The 22,641-nt window shown below is 47.4% G+C and overlaps 1 protein-coding gene across 2 annotated transcripts in view; it reads right to left on the bottom strand.

Annotated features, from left to right (window-relative positions):
* The window catches only part of LOC119445902 (optomotor-blind protein), a 103,802-nt gene that overhangs the window by 11,461 nt on the left and 69,700 nt on the right, over positions 1–22,641 (bottom strand). Inside the window, exons 3-4 of one of the 2 annotated variants that reach the window (XM_037710199.2) lie at positions 11,915–12,064; positions 1,272–1,348 (exon numbers count right to left, since the gene is read on the bottom strand). In XM_037710199.2, coding sequence (XP_037566127.1) covers positions 1,272–1,348; positions 11,915–12,064 — 227 coding nt within the window. The remainder of the gene's footprint in view (positions 1–1,271; positions 1,349–11,914; positions 12,065–22,641) is intronic. The other variant, XM_037710200.2, reaches the window with a different exon arrangement.

Genomic DNA, 22,641 nt, shown 5'->3' with positions numbered 1-22,641 from the left:
TGCGCATGCGCCGCTGTGCCCACAGACATTCAGAATGCTGTGGCATATATTTCACTTCAAGTCTGTCGTTGCCCTCCTCCCCCCCCCCCCTCCCCTCCCCTAAACACAGACACGCACGCACGCGCGCACTCACACCTCATGCAAACAGTTACAGAAAGTATAGCATTTATGCCGAAGCTGTCTTACTGCTTCAGCGGTTTTACGTTGTTTGGTTTGAAGCGACCGAAAGCTTAATTGTTTATGGGCTGTGAACATCATTTAGAGCAGTAGCTGGAGGAACAGTAGCCAGGTGTGAAGTGTACCGGATACTATAGCAAAAAGGGCTGAGTCACAGTATACACTGGTCGCCTTCATTGCGCGTATCAACGCCATTATTCCGCACGCAGGTACGCGGTGGGTCGATACTGACTGATAGCTCGAAAGAAAAGTGTATGTATAACGACAGTACAACGACACAATCAAATCAAATGCAACTAAGCATTCAGCACCAGCTTCTAAACTGAGGGTACGAAATTCGACGGCAAACGCGCATGCGCATTATTGCATGCTTCCGCGGAGAAGCGAGCGTGCTGCGCGTAACGGGTCACCGAGTAAAATGCTGACGCACTGCGCCTCGATCCCTATTAACGACCGCAGGGAAACCGAGGGTCACGCGGTGCAAATGGAGTCCGAAAAAAAAAAAAAAGCGCGCGGTTTGTTATTACGTGACTTTCGCTACAATGACAAACTCCCAGCTTAAGCGCAGAGGAATAATTGCCGTTATACGAACCCCGCCATGCGTACACACGTCTCTCTGCCGTCGAACCATCGCGGCCACTTCGTTTTATTGGAGTTGTTGGCGAGTCCGGATGTGTAAGCGACAAAGACAATGAAAAAGGAACCGAACCATGAAGACTATGGCAAAGATGAATGAGCTAAGTTCAAAGGAAGCATGAACGGGACTTTATGAAGTTATATGGCTTACAGTGACTCCTTGACATAATCTCAATGTAGGTTTCAAACTGCGCCGTTAGTGCGGTCGCGGAATCTTGGCGAGCGTTACCGGTAGTGCGCTTTATTTAGCTCTGCTATTATGAGAACGTTAACTATAGAGTGTAGACAACCTAGTAACTATAGACTACCTGCAGGCTGTCTAAAACTTGTAGACCTTAAAGCAAAGCACCTAATAGACTTTCCATAGAGCGCGGACTAATATATATATATATATATATATATATATATATATATATATATATATATATACATATTAAGAGGGCCGACGCGACACTCACTTCTTCTCCCGCTTGCCGGCGCCAGTGTCCCGAAATCCCTTGGCGAACGGGTTGTTGTCGATCTTCAGCTGGGTTATCTGCGATAAAGAAACGAAAGTGCGTATAAGAATACGAGTTATCATCAGACGAACGAAACCATTCAAGAAATGCAATATACGGCTAGCTATACCGACGACACATTCATGATCAGACGAACCCAGGAAGTATATTCGCTCAATGTATATGCCCCTGTACAGCATTAGCTCGCAGCCAACTATTATACGATTCTCACATACACACGCAAGCAGCAGACTATATGCGCAGCTTTCCGTGCGCTTTATAGAGTTCCGAGTTCCGCATTGAACGGGGCTAAAAAGAAAAGGGTCCACAGCATACGACGTCTTAATACCCATCTTGCGCCGATTATCTAATGAAGAAAAAGAATTGTGTGCGGGTAAGAAACACGACGTCCCGTGAACATTTGCGCACGTGTGACCTGAAACATATGAGCTGGAGCCAGAGTATAGGTATAGAGGGAGCTAGTTCGCGCTTCCGGTTTCGTAATATATATATATATATATATATATATATATATATATAGAGAGAGAGAGAGAGAGAGAGAGAGAACGCCAAATTTGCTTTAAGGACACCCCTGCATGCTCGTGCCGTGTTGACTCAAGCCTGAAATGTGAACACGTAGAAAACGGCCTTCTTGCGTAAACGTTTAATTTCGATTACATCGCTATCAGGCTCGTCATATGCATGCTTACTACGCAACGACGTCTATACACAGTGTAAAAAAATTCGCTGTTCTGCGTCGCATTCTTATACAGCGGCGCTATACATTCCTGCAGCACATACTAATATAGCTCTCCTGTGGTGTCTTTGGTGATTGTGAACGAGCGCGTTATTATTATTTTTTTCTAACGCGTATCCTAATGTCTTTTCCCACGTAGTTCATGAGCTTCCTCTTCATTTTCCCGTCTTCACTGCATCAGTTTACGTTTGCACGTTGTCCCCTTCCGCCTCCTGCTGGAGCGGAGTGCGTGTCACGTGGTCCGGGACAGCGCTTTTCTATCGAGCTCCCATAGAGGAGGCCCCACCGAGAGAACCTCCGCACGCCGTGCACCTTGGACGACGGCGCTCGCATATATCCGCGCGGACATCATTCTATGTCAGACGCGTTCAACAAAAGCAAATAACATCGTCTTACGCGAACAAACAAACGAAAATAAGACAGGCAAAAGCGCGCGAGCAGAGGATCGTGCGGGAGATACGACGACAGGTCCCCGGCAGGAGGTGCTCGTGCAGGCGCCACATCTTCCCGCGCGCGACAGTTGCTGGCTCCTTGAAGCCAGGCTCCTATAATGCTGCAGAGGTGTCGTGTCGCGGTGCCATCGCGTGAGACTCCACGGTCATTTGGCGCGGCGCCTGAACCCGAGGCTAATGACGGAACAGCGCCCGCGGTAGCACCACCGAGATCTTCCTCTGCCCGTACCCTTTTTTTTTTCCCCGCTCGATTATATCTTTGTTTCTCCCCCTGACACGCTTCGCTTATATAGAGTGCTGCCTTGCACCCGCATTAGAATCGCTGATGCCTTGGGCACAAAGCCCCCGCTTGAGCTTCCTGCCTGATCGCTGTCTTGACAGTCATGCAAGCGCCGATCTCCGTGCAGCTCGCTATGGTACTACGAGAGAGAGAGAGAAACGAAGAGGCAAAGGTCGGGAGGTTAACCAAGGACGTGCCCGGTTGGCTACCCTACACTTAGGGAGGGGCAAAGGGGAAGAATTGATAAGGAGAGAAAAGAAAAATAAGAGTCAGTCAGAGAAAAATCTCCGCTGTCACAAGCGTTCGTATAATCGAGTATATCCTTCACCAACTGGAGAAGGGCTTTTGTGGCCTTTTGCATGCAAGAGTGCATAGGCCATGGTCCAAGCATCTTTTCTTCCGAGCGCGTTCTGTTATCTAATAGGCTGAGTGTCAAAGGATGGGCAGTGACACAGAAGGTGCTCTAGAGTCTCGTCGCACCCGCACAAATTGCACGCCGCACTGTTGGCCATCTCTATTAGGAACGAATAGGCGTCAAAAAAGTGCAGCGTACAAAGGAGGTATATATAGTATATATAATTGCACAGGATGTCAATTATGACGTCCTGTGCACCGTTTCGAAGCATGACACAGGATTCGTAAAATCTCAGTACAGGACAATTATTCGATAACACTACGCACACACGTATATATATATATATATATATATATATATATATATATATATATATATATATATATTACGAATCCTGTATCATGCTTCGAAACGGTGCACAGCAGGATGTCATAATTGACATCCTGTTCCACGCGGTGTCCCATCGGAAACGTTTTGCTTTATGTTCACCGATGTAGACATGCAGCGGCGCACAATGACATCGTTCTGATTCGTATCAGAAATCAGTGTATCAGTGCTGTGGCGACCCCGTCCCGCATCCGATCCAATCCCACGACCCGATTCCGTGAGCTCGGGAATGCTACGTCGTTGTAAGAATCAGACACGACATTCAAGTGTACTTCAACAGAATCGACAGAATAAATAATACATTAAAAAAAAGAAGAAGAATTTCAATGGAAGCGCGACGGAACTACAAATCGTATAACGACTCTTGTAAGGGTAGGCTCGGCCGACCACAGCGGGCGCATCCCAACATTGATAATCACTAATACCGGTAATAACGGTAATACCGGAAGGAACTCATTCAAATTTTACCTCCGGAGCAGGCACAGGAAGTGAATTTAGTTTCAAGGCGTTACGTCAGTCTAACTATTGCGGTGAACAGACTCAGCTGCGCCTGCGAAGCAGTCCCACACTTTCGCAACTACATCACATCCCACTAGTTCTATATAAATGCGACAACCAAATCCATCATCGGTAACATGCACTCTAAACAGTAAGCGATGCTTGAAGCGATCGATCAACTTTTCGCATGACAGCTGACACATGAGGCGGTAGGTGCTGAAGAGCGTATGTGATACAAATTAGGTGTCACAGTACCATACGTCAATCGAATCGCTCGTTGAATGAATGTTTGAACTCGTTGAATTTGTACTCCTTCGCTTGCTTGAAAAGTGCCCGTGTGCTTGTTGTGTTGGCTGGCAATCAACTAGATTTCATCTGCGTATACGCACTCACATGCAGGACCCAGAAGCAACGAAACGTCAAAATAGATAGTCCATTTACTCCCAATTGCGCTGCTTTTCTTGATAGCTGAACGCATAAGTCCCATGATGGGCACGGTACAGGTTTGCGAATTCTCGGCAGTCCTACGGAATCAGTAGCCCCACATGCATGGTCTGCCCACGCTCGAAGTTGCATAAGCTTAAACGATTTAGTGATTCACACACTTTGCACGCTTTTTCGTGTAAATTTCGGTTATACGCCACATGAAATCAAAGTATAAATTCAAACAACACAGAGGTTCACAGGAAGATGGAGGCGAATAGCTCAACAGTGGCCAACAGTGGCCCTGACAAAGACAGGTTTCCTAGTTGAAACGTTGCTTTCAGATGCACCCCTTGTTAGATCAAGAGCGAATCACAGGATAAACTTCGGGCAAGCCGAGTACACGGACAAGAAAAAAAAAAAAAAAAGGTGCCTTAGAAGAAGTCGGGTGCGTATGCCATAACCCGCAATCAAGACCCCCGGCGCAGCAATGAGCTTATAAGACGTCCGCTTGCTTATAAAACGTCCCTGCATGCACGCAACCTCCGGGAGAATCCACAGCCGAGCATCGGGCACGTATCCGCGCCTTCTTTTTTTTTTTTTTCAAGGTTGCAGTCACGACGTTGACGCTGAGCAGATGCCGTGCGCCTTACGGGGCAGCTTGTTGTGTCTCTCGAGCAGCAGCATACAGCATATAGAAGAACAAGAAGCTTCGGAGGGCAAACAACCGCCCCTAATCGCCGGCCGTGTTTGCCGTTGGCACTGCGCCGGTAATGAACCCAGCGGAAGCGGGCCCGCGCTGACGGACTACGGCACGTCAGCGTCTTCTTCGTCCCCCTGTGTACGCAGATGCACGCGTCTTCCTCGCTGGGAATGGAGTTGTTCCTGCTGCCTACATCAGCATCCTCCTCTCCGCAGACACGCCCCGGGACCTCTTCGGTCGCTTCTTTTATAGTCTTCTCTTTATTTGCATCTGGGACTGTGTAGATGCTCTCCTGCCGTGATCTCCCGTGGAGCTCGTGGCAGGTGTGAAGCATAAGTCGGTGCTCTCACGCGATCCTGTGTGAGGGACCACGCCGAGCGGTGGCCGACGTCTTCTGTATGTATACCGTGTAGATTGACCGTTGACCGTGGACGTTGTTTGCAAAAAAAAAAAAAAAAGCACTGCGGGCGACCGACCAAGGTGCTCGAAACCTTTTCCGATCTTTGGTACAGTTTTAAAATTAAAATGAACATGTGGCACAGAAATGACCTATAATACGAAATCGAAACTGGAGGGGGCTTCAGAATATAACGCAACGCGGAAATTTGCCTTCCCATATTTGAGCCTGATCCTCCCTATATAAAAACTACCGGACTCATTTTCGCAAGAAGCTAGCGCCAGAATTGTTCGTAAGAGCTAAGTTCAGACAATCTAGATGCTGGACACATTAGCGAAGGCAGTCGGCCAGTCGCAAAGATCACTTGCGAACAAGAACAATTGCGAATTCGGCCCGAAGGGCCAATTTTGCAAAGCTTCCCGTTCGTAAGGGCTCGAACTTCACCATTGCCTGGCTTAATTCTGTTCTTACGAGCAGTTCTATCGTGAGAACATTTCTTGCGAATGCTGGCCCTAGTTTAAAGTCCAGTATCTGCGCGTTTGTCTGTATATGAGGGACGCCGTCGCAGGCTCCAAGCAATAATTTTTTTTCCGTGCAGGTCAAATTAATGGCGTTTAACGGTAAGTGCAAGTTTAAGAGCGTTTTTTTTTTTTTTGACAAATCACGTTCGGAATTCGACCGCGTTGCGGCTGCGATTCGATTGAGAGACCTCCGTGGCCAGAAAGCATAAATCATGATTTATGCTTTCTTCAATTCAAGAAAGCAGAAATCATAAATCCGTAGCTATTGCGACACAGTGGCAACTGTTTTTTTTTATTATTGCTTGCTACGACATAACGACAACTTATAGTGGGATAATTCAGATGAAGTCGTGTGCGTCACGTTGTTGTCCTATTCGCAACTTCCACAGGACTGCCGGAGATAAGACGATCTATAGATAACGTGCCGTTTCCACTGTGCTCTATGGACAAAGTAATGGCGACTGTATACACACCGACGTCGGTGCAGACCCCGTAGACGCAGCTAGATTACCCGGAATATAGTTTAATGCCTCTGACGTAAGAGCATGGCGCGTGCAATAAACTTTCGCACGGCAATGTCCACGTTTGGAGCACCACGAGATAGTGAACGCAACGAAGGCAAACGTCCGCAACGAGTAAACGGCCCTCTGGAGTCACAATCAAGGCAGTTGTCATCAGTACTCCCACTAGTCTTCGTAGAAAGATACGAAGAGCAGACGCAATCAGCGTGTTGAAAGCAGGAATTGTAAAAGGATTAGAACCGACTTCGTGTTTACGACTCTGACGCTGTATAGGTTTGATAACGGGCTAACATCAAATATGCAGGACACGAAGAGAGGACAGCTGTTTAAGCGAAGGTTCGAACTGTTTCGCAACCATCCATGCGTTCACTGAACGCAGAGTTTGTTGATGCATATGCAAAATGCGCCGTGTTTTCTGTAATTTTTTTTTTCGGCCTCTCCTTCATTTCTTCTTGCCATATGTTCTCTTACTATACGCATGTGGCAGACATGAGTTTCTGTGATGAGGATGGTAACACTTTCCTGTTACGCGCATTTATGTTAAAGAGTCTCGAAGCCACTCCTAGAATGACGATATATCTGTCGCCGATTCCTGCAGTTCGACTATATACTGCATGCATGCACGTTTGGCGTTGCGAATATCGAGAAAGTCAAGAACAGCTCACTCTCATTCATTGGGGGTTGTACATGAACGAGCTACATACTGAACGAAGGAGCATCTGTAACCGAACATTTCGTATAGGCTCCCTAAGTAAACTGTTTGCGAGAAAAGCCCGCGGGCAGAACTTCAGGGCATATATTATATACGTACGCGAACACGTACTTGCTTTAGGCCTAATATGGCGGCCGCATCAGGCTGTTCGACCAATATCACACGGAATATTAGCAGTGGAAAGAAAAAGATAATAAAGCAATATTACCGGCGCAGTAATAGACGAAATAGAAGAGCAAACGGCCCCTCTACACGGCCGTTTGTATACTGCCGTCCGCGGCCCGCTCACGAATACGGTGACCCGCCGACATGGTGCACAGCGAATTATTCATGCCTAAGCCGGGGCAGGTCGTTCGTCATCGTCTCATAAAGCGGCATCGGCGAAACGCTCTGTGCTCTGAGGTGATGTTGCTCGTATAACACGAAGCCTATATATATAGAGCCGGGTGCATCGGCGGCGAAGTCGTCAAATGGGCCAACGACAGGGCCACGTCCGTGTCAGCCGCGTTACACGCAATATACGGAGCGTGTGCTTAAGCAAATTGCGGGTTCCGTGCAGACGTGGCACGTCTTCATGCCTCTGGGCTGTACCACGTGCAAAGCCGTTACTGTAGACTTCAACAGACCACGGAAGGGACACGCTTATAATCCTGTAGCGACTGTGTTCAATGCGTGAGATCGGTGTGGATGGAAATCAAACCACCGATGATGATTTTGTCTAGACGCGCTGTAACCGGGAAACTTTAACACACCTGCAGAAAAGGTGAGATAGAGTGTCCACCGTGTTTGCGCGTGCTAAGTTTGACGGTGTACGCCGCAACAAAGCCGTGCGTGTATTTCATAGGTATAAAGAGGTCGGCCCATATAGATGGAGATCGTCAACAGCTATAGAGAATGTTGTAATGGGTTAATAGGACACAAACTATAAATGCAAGGAATCTAAAATGAGATCGCGGCCTGTTACGTGCTCGTAACACACACACACACACACACACACACACACACACACACACGTCGACTGGCCTCAGTGACCGATTGTGAAGTGTTGGACAACCGCATGTGTTTATACTGCGAGTGCTTTCTTCCCTCTCTCTCCTTTCTTTTCATCCCTTTAAACCCCTTCCCCCGTGTAGGGTAGCAAACCGGACGTGCTTCTGGTTAACCTCCCTGCCTTTCCTTCTTTTTTCCTCCTCCTCCTCCTCCTCCTCCACACACACACACACACACACACACACACACACACACACACACACACACACACACACACACACACACACACACACACACACACACACACACACACACACACATTTTTGAGATTATACACTGAGAGCGAGATAAAAAAAGAATATAAAAAACAATAGATAGAAAGACTCGAGGCTGACCTAATTGACACGCAGTTACATTTTGCCGTCTGCTAATGATGACTGTCAGAAGGTATAGAGTAAGTTTCGTTTCTACCGCAGTGGCCACCACTTCAGCAGTCATCAAGCCTCGCGCTTCCAAACCACTCGCCTCTTCGAGGCAAGCCTTACACTAAACGACATTTCCGTAGCAGTTAGGCTTTTTCATTTCGGCACGACGCAACGCTGTCACACGGGTTTCCTTCGCAGTACTTCGTGTGTCCACATCACGCGAACTGCAAACGATCCTGCTGTGGCACATATGCAGAGACTGCACCCGTCACGCAGACGACAGGACGTGATTTAAGCATCGCTCGATGTGAAGCCTCTTCTATTGCTCTAAATTGCGCTGATGCATGGCGGTATTTCTCTAACTGTTGCTGTAAGCAGACGTCCGTACCGCAAAATAGGCACTTTTTTTTTCGGCTATATTCAGTGACCTGCGGCGCTCTGTACGATGATTTCATAACCTGCAATAGCGTGCTCCTAATGACGCCGCGGCCTCACGGACCATACTCAGAGGGCTGTATCTATAACGGCTAAACGCATGAAACAGAAGCTGCTTCCTCTATGAAAGTTGGAACGTTGCTGATTAAAGATCGTCACCTTTTACACTCTTGTGCATTTACAAATTAAAGGTTACACAGACTTTCGCATCAGTTAACGCAACGCTTTCATTCACTCCACAACAACAACAACAACAACAACACAATAAAAAAAAAAAAACGAAGAACAATGGCAATACCGGTTCCATAGTACTTTGATTTAGAATTTGCTGCACGACCATGTCAGTGAGATGTATGGAAAAGCCTAAAAGTTTGAGAATGAAATGAAACGAGAATTAAGTGCCAACTCGCCCACCTTTCCATCCCAATGCATATATGGAAAGCCAAGGATGGCAACCAGATCGCTCCTGGCTTGCTACTCTACGTTGAGAGAAGGGCAACAAGGGAAGAGAAGAATGTGTTCCATTCTAAAGCTTACCTTGCATTGTAACAAAGGATGTAGTCATACAAATAAGTACCGGATCGTGTGGGTAGGAACGCAAATGAAAGAGGGAAATAAGCGCTGTTTTACATCGCGGCTCACCATTATTCATGTAATAATCTGAGGTCTTATCTCTAGGCCTGGCATCTGCTCACGTCCGTTCACGCAGCCGGAGAGCTGCGCTTATCTGTACGCAATCTTCGCTTTGTTGTAAGCGACATAAAGACCTGCCATAACGCACACGCCGTCTCCTATCAAGCCAGCCTGCCTGCCTGATAAGCCGTAAAAGCTAACGAGGCGCTCAGACAGTTGTTCAATGTCGCTAAATGGACACGCCGAGCAAGCTTCGCTGCACGGCAATGGGCATAAAAGTCAGATCTGTTTGCCGGCTCCTCGCGCAGCGTGAATGGCGTTCAAATATGCATTCCGTACATCCAGTTGCCTTCCGAGGAATTCTCGACACCCCTGATATATCATAGAACTGGCACCTGTCACTGATCCGACAGTAACCCGTCACGATATGAGAGAGTAACAGGCTGGGGATGCGCATGTCTTCCTCTCCACATGCTTTTTGCCACCATCTCTCTCTCTCTCTCTCTCACACACACACACACACACACACACACACACACACACACACACACACACACACACACACACACACACACACACACACACACACACACACACACACACACACACACACACACACACACACACACACACACACACACACACACACACACACACACACACGCACGCACGCACGCACGCACGCACGCACGCACGCAAGGAGTTTATAAACACTATATGGACTATGTGGCGAGCAATTTAATTTTTAGGTCGTGCAAGACGTAATCTCGCACAGCTTACGTTACTTCAAGCTGCCATCGTCGGCACTACACGATAGATGACCGGCGGAATGGACATATAGCTGAGACGGAAACGGTAAAGACAACGAAAATGTGTCATGCGGATCCCACGCACTGTAGCAGCAGGTCTGATCAACGCTGTATAGTGAGCCAGCAAGCCGAAACGGTATACATCTCGACAACAGATGCATAGCGTATACTTCGGCGAAGAACGCGCCGTATACAAGTGTTAGCCAGAATGGCGGATGAGAAACAGGACACAGCGCCACCACCGATCACACAATCTAAACTTTCTGACGTCACAAAACTCTCGCGCGAGAGCACGTGCGTCTCAAGGTACGAGTTGACGTTGGCAGGAGAGACGTGTATGCGTGCGATTCAGGCTAGATATCTTCTGCCACGAAAGCACAAGAAAGAGCCAAAGAATGGTATTCGCTTCAATGAAGAACGAATCGCTTGAAGACATACATTTGTTGCAGTGAGGATCCTACACCGGACACCGGGCATACCATACAGACTCTTGTAAGGGCCGCACCCACAACTTGGCAGCCCAAAATTTGGAGAAAAAAATTCAACGGAGAAGCAAACGCGTTCAGTGCCACGATGCCGCGTGCGTGCATCGGCGAATTGCTAATTTTTGCGCGCTGCGTACTTCCGCGTGCCGCTGCTAGATGGCAAGAGCTGTGCGTTTACATAAGATGCAGTGGTTACCGCAATGAAACCGCTTCGTGTTGTCTCTTTCTTCGTCCCCTGTGTTTTTTTGCGGTAAGCTTCCCAAATCCTGAATCACCAACTGGCCTACACCCAAACTCTTCTAAGCAATGGTACACCTGGATATCCGGGGTGTGCACAAGTCGACGGCTGCGCCGGCACCATTTTGAGCAAGAAGTTCGGTCCCGTGTAAGGGCCACATGCCTCCTCAAAGTGAAAAAAAAGTACGGCCCTTACACAAGTCTATAATTTGGGATCTGTTAGAGCAGTGTAGATGACTATGCGCATAAGCAGACTCGTTATATGTGTGTTGTCCTGCGTTCAGTCATTTCTTAAGAGAGCAGCTTTTGAAGCCACGCGACTAGCAAAGTCCGAGAACGTTAGCTAAGAAAACGATGGGCCAGGTCGTGACCTGTGCGTGTTCGTCGACCGCAAAGTATAATCCTTCGCGTTTCAATGCGACAGGTCACTCCAACTGTCGCGCTATAACGGAATTCCTGCGGGCGGGGACATTCGGAGAATAGTGCAAGGTAGTTTAATCAGTTTCATCAAGGCTGACTGGGGGAGGGGGTTATATTAAACCTAACATCTAAGGCCAGTGGTACAGGAAGAATAGGGTACGTACCTTCTCGTTCTGGTAGGCGGTGACGGCGATGAACTCTGTCTCCTTGAACACGTACGTCCTGAAGGTGCTGTAGGGCAGCTTGAGGATGTCGTTGGCCCGCACCAGGTGGAACCGCGGCTGGTACTTGTGCATCGAGTTCAGGATGGTCTGCTTGAAACGAGGTGGAAGGGAGCAGAGAGAGAGAAATATCAACGTTTTAGCTCAGTGCAACCCACGTAAATTGTTAATAAAGCAGTGCTTTTTTTTTTCTGGTTATGTCAGAAATGTCTTTTCCGCTGCGTAATTTGTCCGCGAATGTATACAGCGGACTGCAAAAGTTTTCGGAGCACGAGATTCGGGAACGAAAAAAAAAATCTTTGGCTGCTGAAGCATGAATTCATATAGGTGGCATGATATACATCGTATACACAATATAAACTGTTCACTTCTGAATAAGATGTGCTAACATCGCGAAAAATTTTTTTTTCTGGGCTGCTGTGCTCGGAAACTTCTGCATTTAGCAGTATTGACGTGTTTGTGCAACGCGGTGACAAATGTGAGACAGAAGAAAAATGGCTGCTTCAGTATAAGCGCTCTTTGCCTCCTCTATGGTCACGGCTCAGCGCAAGTAAAAGGGGGTGCTGGGGGGGGGGGGGGGGGGGGGGGGGGGCTCTCGCCAGTGTTTCGCAGCAACGCATACGTATAATGGTCGACGTTTGCTTGGGCACTATCCGCGATCCTTCCGGGAAAACTATCTGTTCTGCCCGTTCGTGAGGACACATGCACGCTTCTTGTAATGTTGTTCAGAACTTCAGAAGCCTCTTCCTTTCAGCACACTCGGAAGCGCTTGCATGACACGGAAAGAGACACTCGAGCGAAGCAATGGCCGGTCCCGTCTGTAAGGCTGACACCGCCTGTAGCATCATCATCATAATTGTAATAATCATCATCAACGAATTACCACCGCCACGACCATCTAGTATTTACCTGCCTGCCAAATGTTCCACATTGCCCCGTAACGAGGCTGCACAGAACATAATAGAACACAGTAGCAAACCGAGTGATGATTGGACTAACGCCGCCTATATATAGCCGGCAGGTAGAGGCAGAACCAAAGAACGTTTATTGCTCAGTGTTACAGGTTTTTAAGTCTACAGAAATGGTCACATGACCGGCGTTGATAAGCGAGAATGGGACACGTGCAATCCGTCCTGCTCATGCTATACAACAGTAAGCGCGCTTGATAACAATGCAATGATGATGATGATGATGACGCTGTCGTTATTGTTGAGTATGATAACGACGATAATGTACTTCGAAAATGGCAGGAATTCACTGCGGGGTTGGTTGGCAAATTCAAGCCAGGAGTTGGTTGGTATATAGTACGAGGTCGGTATGATGAGTGAAAATACGAAAATACGAAAGGACCCGATTATAAGGGATACATATAGAAATGCGTGCCGCAGTAACACACCTTACGAAAGCATGAGAAGAAATGAAAGAAATAAAAGAAACAAGGGAGAGCAAGGAGGGAATGCCGGTAATGGGATTAGAACCCAAATTCTAGAATTCCTGTGCTAAAATTTTGAATATTGCAGTGTTGTGAAGCAGAAAGATCCATTTCTTGTGTACGTCACTTCTTATTCGCTTCCTCTCTCTCCCTCTGTTGGAGATTCTGGAAAAACTTTGATATAAAATAAAATTTGCCCACGCTACGCGCGTTTAAGTTGCTCTACTGCAGGGCAACAACAATAATAAAAACAATCCGCGGACTTCAGCGATTACTCCACCCATGATAGATCTCATTTATTGCCACAGCAGCAGGATACCGTCATCTCCTCAAGGACAACTTCTTGTTGTCTTCCTTTGAACTGGAACCTTATACCCATCGTACGGGATTGGCCAAGACTCGGATGAATAAAGCTAACGACTGTAGAAACGCAGTTTCACTTGGAAACTTGAGAAAAAGAACAAGGTCAACGTTCCAGATGCAAGACATTTTTTTTTACTTGGCCCGAATTGAAATGTACTGAAAAGAACAACATCGAAAAAATAATAAAAAAAAGGAAACAGATAAATTAAACTGAACAATCGCTCGGGATCAACAACAAAGTCCTGGACAGCGGCGCAAACATCCACTCGTGACTGTACCCGAGAGTCGAAGCTCCAAACGAAAGGATGACGGGAATTGCCAGTTCCAGACCAAACTTTCGAAATGGAATTTCAAAGATGATTTTTCTGAATGTATCGAAGCACCGGGTATCAATAAATAAAATCAGCGATATATTGCTTTGTTTTCACTACAAGTCCTTAGCTATGATGCACACAACGTGGTCTTCGTCCCATATGCGAATGTATATACTGCCTGTGGGCCCCGAAACCGCAGAGACAATATATCTCTCTCGACAGCTTCGGCATCGCAGTACAGCTGTTCTAGTGTCCACTGTGACGAACCGATACCAGCCAAACCTCAAACATAAAAATAAAAAAACCTCCAGGGTATGAACCCCGTATATCATACACACTGCATGGGAGCTGCCACGGTAATAACATACTTCAAACGACGCATGACAACCACCGGCCAAAGTCCCAGAGAAACAGCGAAGCGGTACAAATTACTAACTGGCATAGGCGTACGTATACGCCATGCTCGATTACACTGAGCTCTTATTAGGAGCACTAGTAACGAGCGCGCGGCTATACAGGTTATAATAAATATAGCTATATAGGGCCACCGGGTGAATCATGAAACCTCTGCCGCAAGTGTGAAGGCTCGTGACAGGTCCTAACGCGTTGCCTTCCATCCTCTCTCTCTCTCACTCTTTCTCTCACCCTATCCATAGAGCACAACTAGCCCAGCGCGAAAAGCAGTTCATCCCTCCTTAACTAATGAACTGATTTCATATTTTCCTAGATGAAAGAGCCGCTTTGTGTCGTAAATAGCTCAGCATGGCGCCGGTGCCCCGAGTGACATCATGATTTACAGCAGTGTAGCCGCAGCGCCGTTCGCAAGGTCTGAGCGCTTGACTCGAACTGCGGCTCGAATCAATAAGGCTGCTTTTCGCATCGGACGTGACTCACGTCGAAAGAATGTTTCTTTCTAAGTCGTTCTATACCTGCCAAGCTTGCGTGCCTTGGAACTTGCGGACACTCGTCCTATAGTTAGCAGCGCACGATGGGCAGCATTCAAGTAAGACTACGCCAATATTTTGTCTTAACGACAATTCAACGACCGGTTAGGCAGAAACGCAGAAACTCCGAATCCTCGATCGCTCTCCATTTGAAAGACCGTATAGATAGCATTCGGTTGCTTTATAATAACCGAAAATACAACACCACAAAACAACACTGTTCTCGGTAATTCCACCGTCCTTGCAAGACTTCTGAGTGTATGCCAAGTTAACTTTGAATGCAGTTGTACAAGCTACAAACTGTATAGCGAAGAAGACAGACACTAGTGGGTTCAGTGCTACTGGATCTAAACGCTAGTGGGTCGAGCGCTCTCGCTCAGCAACGGCTTTCGTGCTTTGAAGCTGTAACTGCCCTGCCCGTCGACGTTGCGCTGCTCCGAGCTCTTCCAATAAACACCTTTAGAAAACAAACAATCAAAAAGTGTTCTCGACGACTGCACCAGGTACGGCGTATACGCTTAGCGAATTCCTCGGAGGAACGACCATACGCTGCAGTCTATAAGGCGCAGCAAATCGAAGTGACAACGAAATGCACTTCGGCGGGAGTTTTCCTTCGACCCCTTCGATTTTTTCCCATGCTATGAGTGGACATGGGCTTATATCAGAAGACTTCCTTTACCTTACTGTCATCCTTCATTGGCTGTCACCACGGCAGTTGTATTTGTTAAATCGAATATATTTGTTTGCCTCTTTCGCCCGTTTGAGTGGTTGGCGGTGGTCGGCGGTTAATGATCGGTGGTCGATGATCGGACTGGCAATAAGGCACAGGTGCAAAGCGCATGCGCTTTCGCGCAACCCAGTTGCAGCGCGCGTTAGTCGCCGAATGCCAACTATATGGCGCTTTGATACACACGTGCTATGCGCCTGAGCTTTGACGATGCCTGAAGGTTTAGGTACGGTAGCGAAGCGCTCGTCAAGGAAGACCGTCCGTCCGTCCGTTCGTCCGTTCGTTCGTTCGTTCGTTCGTTCGTTCGTTCGTTCGTTCGTTCGTTCGTTCGTTCGTTCGTTCGTTCGTTCGCTCGTGCGATCCACTTACATTGACAGTCACAGTCGATGGGCCCTGCGCAATTTTTTTATCACGCCGATCGCTACCTTAAGTGGCTGACGCACGAACGTTTGCCAATGTGAAAACGCTGTTGCGTAAGAGAAGCCTTGCGGATACGGATCATGAAGACCACCTTCTCCCCTTCCTTTCGAGCGAGTGGACGGTGAGGTAGAGTGTGCGTACGAGCAGACTCACAATGCACGTTCATACAAGGTAAATAAAATGACGCTTCGCGATACATTGTGAACGCTTAGCAACAGTGCGCAACATACGGAATATGTTAAGCGCAGGTCGCAGCTGGTTTCTCGCGGAAAGTTGCCTTTACGACGCATTGTGTAGTCTCGCAGACGTGATGAAATATCTGTACAGGGAAAGATGTACAGGGCTCTTAGGTAAACGATTTCAATACAGCCTGCTTTCGTTTACGTAAGCACATGTGTTATGCAAGCACCCATATGCCATGCTATTTCCATTCGTCGAATATACTGAAGACAGAATGAGTTCTCCTGCTCGCCGTAGACGGCTAGACAGGCGGAAGTGCGGACAGTGGTCATCACAAGACTCGTTTTAATTCTGACGAAGTCGCGACAATTAAGCGATCGTGGCGACGGCAGCATGCATCGAAGGCAGGCGGTACTTCTTTTTTAAATTGAATTGTATTTTTTTTTTTGTCTTCTTGAAAGGTCAAGAACGAGGACTAAAGGCATACGTGCCTGACAGAGGTCCCCGCCCCCATATACAGGTTCAGCGCAAACAGCGACAAGTAGTGGTGCACAGCTGTTAAAAATGCATATATATATATATATATATAGCTGTCGAGCGAGCGTCTTCACACACACATACACCTATAATCTGACCTAACCAATATATGGCGGGCGTCAGTCTAGAATCGTGCACATATTGGCATCAGAGTGCGGAATATATAGTGCTGTCACTCCATGCTGCCCTTCGTTCTTCCACAAACAAAGGCTTCAATTGGAAATGTGCTTATTATTAGCGGGAGTATACGGGCCATCTTAGTTAAGGCAAATCAGTTACGTGCGTGGGAAAGCCTGGTTAGGGAATTTCTCATATCGCGTGTTCGGGCTCGCCAGAGTTGGGACACGCCAAGAGAATGGCTGACGCAGCGCGAGTTAGAGAGAGAGAGAGAGAGAAAGGGAAGAAAAGAAAGGGAGGTTAGCCAGTGTAAGTGCCGGCTGGCTACCCTGTGCCGGGGAAAGGGGAAAAAGTGAATAAAATGTGATAGAATGAACAAATAAAAAAATAAAGTGAGAATAATGCGCAGAATAACGCGATGCTACGCGCAGGAGATAAGGGCAAGGCGCCGGGCGTCGCACGGCGCAGGCAGTCGAAGCAATATAGTATAGATAGCGTGCACACTATATACTTCGATAAGGAACGCCCCGCGATGGGTCACAGCGAAAATGTGGTGGTCCCCGTCGTGTCTCATTTCTGCCCATCGTCCGCTTTGGTGACGCGATCCAAAGTAGCAAAGTGTATATATGCCATTAGCGGAAACGAAGACCAAAGGAGCCCATTAAGTCGCCTTTCTCGCAATCGCTATCTATTTATTGCCATTTTTTGTTTTAATTTCCACGCTTATATCGACTCCTCCTCGTTTATATATCGTACGAGCGCCCATTTAACGAGCCATGGATTTTTGAACTGCTAGCTGGACACTACTGCCTCGGAGCGACGGCAAAAGCGTGGCGTATAGACTGGGATAGTGGTGGCGCCGAAGGAAAAAAAAAAAAGAGAGAGAGAGAGAGAGAGAGAGAATAGAAATAAGAAAAAGTTAAGTGTTGGGGATAGATGAACACAAGAGAGAAAGGCGAGAAAGAAAAAGTGAGGGTAAAATTTGAAAGGAGGAAAGCGTGGTTCGTTGTATTATACGGTGCTGCTGTTTCCAATCACATAATAGCTCATATCGCGGTTATATAGCTTCGCATTCTGTAATGCGAGTGAATTCGCGTCCTTGGTAGCTGCAAGGCAGAAATGTCGAGCAGTAAAAAGAAAGAAAAAAAAATGCAAGGAAGCATCGTGGTGGTGATCTCGTTCTCAGACGAGGTAAAGTGTTCGGTGTTTGTAACGTTACTCGTAAAGTCGCGAACAGAACGTGCGCGCGTGACCTGTAAAGAGATACCACGGGTGCAACTACGTTCAGGAATCCATGTTTAAAGAAAAAAAAATCACGGTAGAAAAAAAAAAAACGAGAAAGAAAAGAAACAGAAAGCAAGAAAGAAACAAGCGTCAAAGTGGTAAAGGCAGTGACTTTTGTTTGACGTTTGCCTGCAGGTCCTCATTTCACGTGATAGGGGCCTTCGTGCCTCGTAAACTGCAATTTAATGAGGACATCGGACTGGTTAACCACACGCGATAAGATGCACTCTTCAGGCCACCCCGTAGCACTTCAAAGAGCGTTATACAGCGCCGAAGGACGACGCCGACGATCTGGATTTTAGCTCTGCGTGGCGTATATATATTGTTCGAAAAGTAAACGACAACAAACAACAGCAGCAACCAAGCTGTTAGCTAACGTATATCTTAATGGTCAAAACGCGAGAAAAATGGGACCGCTCTCCCGTCCTTCCCTGGACTGTACAGTGGAATCCACTGTTATTGGGAACACATGAGTGCAGAGCAAGAGCGGATTTCGCCCACTGGCAAAGTGCGAAATCATCAAGCTTTGTATAGCCTGCAGATGACTTGCGTTTGGTGGCCCTGGCACTTCTATACGCACCTACATTCGCAGTGCATTCACGTAGATTCATTATTAAATGTAAAATGTGGTAAGTCTGCCCAGACAAACGGTAGCATACCCCAAAATCATAGCAAGAAAAATCAATGAGAACAAAGCAAAAGATAATTAATTACAGTCGAACCCGGATATATCGAATCTGAAGGGGATCACAAAAAAGTTCGATATATATGTAATTCTATATATAAAACAACAATGTTATGCAAAGGATTTTAAGGGGATTCTACTGCTGTTCGTCATACACAATAATTCGTTGTATGTGGGTTTGACGTATCCGGGTTCCACTGTAATATAGAGAACACACTCAAAAGTCTACAACGAAATACATAGCACTACACTGACAGCAAAACACGTTCAGCCGGCCCTTGCAGAGCTCTAGAACTCCAGCAACGTGAGAGTCGCACATTATAGAGTTCTCCCTGTAACAGCGTATACCACCCTGTACACGCAATACGCGTAGCACCCGCACCAATCATCACCGGAATGTTAGATCACATCCGGCTTTTCTTTGTTCTTTTTTATTTCTCCAAACAAGCGCGCATTCGCGCCAGTTATACTACAGACGCCCAACGAGCGACGCTTTACGCTATACAGCGCCTGCGCGAACCACCCGAGTCCTACATACCTGAACGTGTCCACTTCAACCGCAAGCACACGAGCGGCGACCGCACGGCGGAGCAGCTCGTTCGCAAACGAAGCACCACCGGAACGAGACTGTACAGACGAGGTTAAAACAGAAAAAAAAAAGGGGGGGCCTTACAGTTGGAGCGCGTGAAACGCCAGGACCCCGGGAGTCGTGCACCACGGCACCTCGCCAGAGAGGGCGCGCGGCCGCCGACAGCGCCGGACGTGACTGTAACGACACCGCAGAGGTCCCCGGACCCGAGCACCGGGCTCGCACGTACGCCCGACCACAGAGACACGGACGGCGCCTTGGGTCCTCGCTATATACGTCCTATAACGCACGCAGGGCGTATATAATGGCCGCGCATCGTGCGAGCGCGCCTGCAGCGACGCATCTCCGGAGAGCGCTATAATAGGACCAATTTGGAAGAGGGCACACATCCCGCGGCTTTGGTCCCGCTCGGCCCGCGGGGACTCTCGGACACCGACGCCTCCCCTATTGGTCTGTGCGCCCAGCGTTCGTTCTAAGGGAAGTTCCTGGACCCTGTTATTATATAGACCCTTTTATCCCCGCCGCTGTGACAGCAGTGCATTCGTGATCCCAGAAAAGCTTCCCGTCATGCATTTTTTGACAGTCGAGTTTGGCAAGGAAAAAAGAAGTGTTTTGTCTCGTAATATACTATATAGGCCGATGTTCTTGATGCGTTCAAGTATAAGGAAAGTGCCCCACGCGTCGAGCTCATGTCGGTAGCTTTCTACATATATATAGTCGTACTTAGCAGTGAAACTGATCAAAAATTACTACTTTGCAGCAAAACTGTTGTCAGCAGGAAAACTCTACAGAGGTATAGGCTACTGTAAGGTTTGTTGTTGCAGAGCACTTGACCGGACATCTTTGGAGAGCTTTGCTTGTAAACACACAAAGGATCTATGCTTAATCGAGCTTGTCAAACTCGCGACGGTGAGGGTTTCGGCTGAACTTGGCTTGGCTTGACTGATGTTCGTAGAATGTGTGCCGCATATGGGGCGAGAGGATCGGACGCGTATTGCTCTTGTACGATCAACACAAATTAAAATACGAAAATGAGTAAAAGAAAGCCGATCTCACGCATATGTGTACGGGGTCGCTTTTAAGCGAAGCATTCTTTGAAGTTTACGCAAGTGTTATGTAAATGTAACGCTAATGACGCAAATGCAGTGCTTGTGGAAATGTATCACAATGAAACAAATGACAATGATGCGAGAAAAAGCAACAACGAAGAATCAGAGCAAGTTTTACGAGCAATGAGCTGAAAGCGTACAAGTATATGGATATATAATCAATGTGCAGTTACGTATATCCGCAGTCTACGCTGTCAAATCTAAGTCTGCGCAGTGTAAGTCTGTGTACAATCGGCGCGCAACCTTTCACTAACCATGGCGCAGTAATCAATCTGTTTGTGTGCCGTAGCCTGACTGACTCAAACATTTTGTCACAGACGCAGGTTAACCTCCATGGAAACAGGATAACGCATGCATGCTAGTTTCTTTCAACCTGTTCGCGACTACGCTGATTACAAAAACTCCTTCGAAAGTGGGTGAGCGCCGTTTGCAGTGCAAGAAAAACACGTATGTATGCGAAATATCGTGCACCAGATCTCGCGGTTGAGGCCAACGATTTCGAAGTACAGGCTCTTAGTATGAATAAGCGTCTGAAATGCTTCGTGTCAGCCCCAAAGCCCCGGCAGTCAGCGAGGTGTTTAATGCTGTATAGCAGCGTATAGCCTAGAAACAAAAGGAGCTAATACAAGACTCCGAAGAAGCCAGCACAAGTCACTGACGAGGGCGAGAGTCAGTGCGGAAGCGCTGCGGTTACACACTATACACGTAAGCGGTGCTCATCCTACATACAGTGCCTGATGTCACGTGAGGACGTGGCTGGTGCATATATATATATATATATATATATATATATATATATATATATATATATATAGTGACAAGGTAATCCCATGCACGTGCCTCGTAATGTTCATCGACGTTCAAACTATGCACAAACGACTGTGACTGTTATTGCAGTTCAGCAATGCAATGTTCGGAACTAGTTGAGTTTCGTGCCAGTCTATAACTTAGCACCAATCTTATCCAACGAAAAGCGGAAGACACTGACACGATAAAAAGCACAGCAGACGAATCTAGGCGCAAAATCTTCTCCCATACCTTTATATATATATATATATATATATATATATATATATATATATATATATATATATACATAAGCTCTCCCATCTCCTCTCTACCTCCATCACCTGACCGGCTTCCAACACCTCACAGGCATTGACACTCCTAATGCTAACGCATACAAAAACGAAAAAAAAAAAGAAATAAAGAAAAAAACGGACGAAACCATGCATTCGGTTGCACGTCATAACGAAGCCCGTTGAATCAAAATTACAGTCCCATGAGAGTATACGGCGTCCCAAATACAGCGAAACCACGCATTCCGTGTTGCCTTATACTATACCGCGATCCGCCTTCCACGGAAGTGCCAAACTATACGCGCTCGCAGCCTGCGCGAAAAGCGACGCCTGAGCGTGACACGCTATACCTCGCGGAACGATTCTCAAACGCGTATAACGCGGAAAGTCCTTTATCTTTCCTGCCTTGCCTTGGCTCGCTCTGAACTACTACAGCGGCTATCCGGACACCGTATGCATCTACATAACGCGCTTCCGGTGAGATCGACCGCCAACACGGAGCATCTAATGTCGCATTATCAATTCTCTTTTTAGATTTCTTTTTAAAGCAAGGGAAGACATGCAGTCGGGGACTTAAGGCGCATCTGCCGGGCGGGAGAGATACGACCGCTCGACACCCATGGGAGCCCGACGACCATCGAGCACTATTATAAGCGTGCTGGGGCGCCCACGGCGACGTGGATGCAGCGGTATTCGCCACCGCAGGCGTCGCGCTTACCACCCTCCTTCTATATATAGAGGGTGCGGGTTAATATGCATATTCGCGCCTCGCTCCCAGAGTGGACGGACAGGAAACGCCGACCCGTTATCGTGAGGCGGTCTGTGCTCGGACAACTATCACGTATACGAACACTATACGAAAAGGTTTAAAGAGATTCGTTTAGAACGTT

Source organism: Dermacentor silvarum, chromosome 3, assembly GCF_013339745.2.
Source record: "Dermacentor silvarum isolate Dsil-2018 chromosome 3, BIME_Dsil_1.4, whole genome shotgun sequence".
In the NCBI taxonomy this organism is placed as follows: Eukaryota; Metazoa; Arthropoda; class Arachnida; order Ixodida; family Ixodidae; genus Dermacentor; species Dermacentor silvarum.
The sequence above is the reverse complement of the archived record's forward strand: the minus strand, read 5'-3'. Positions and strand labels throughout refer to the sequence as shown.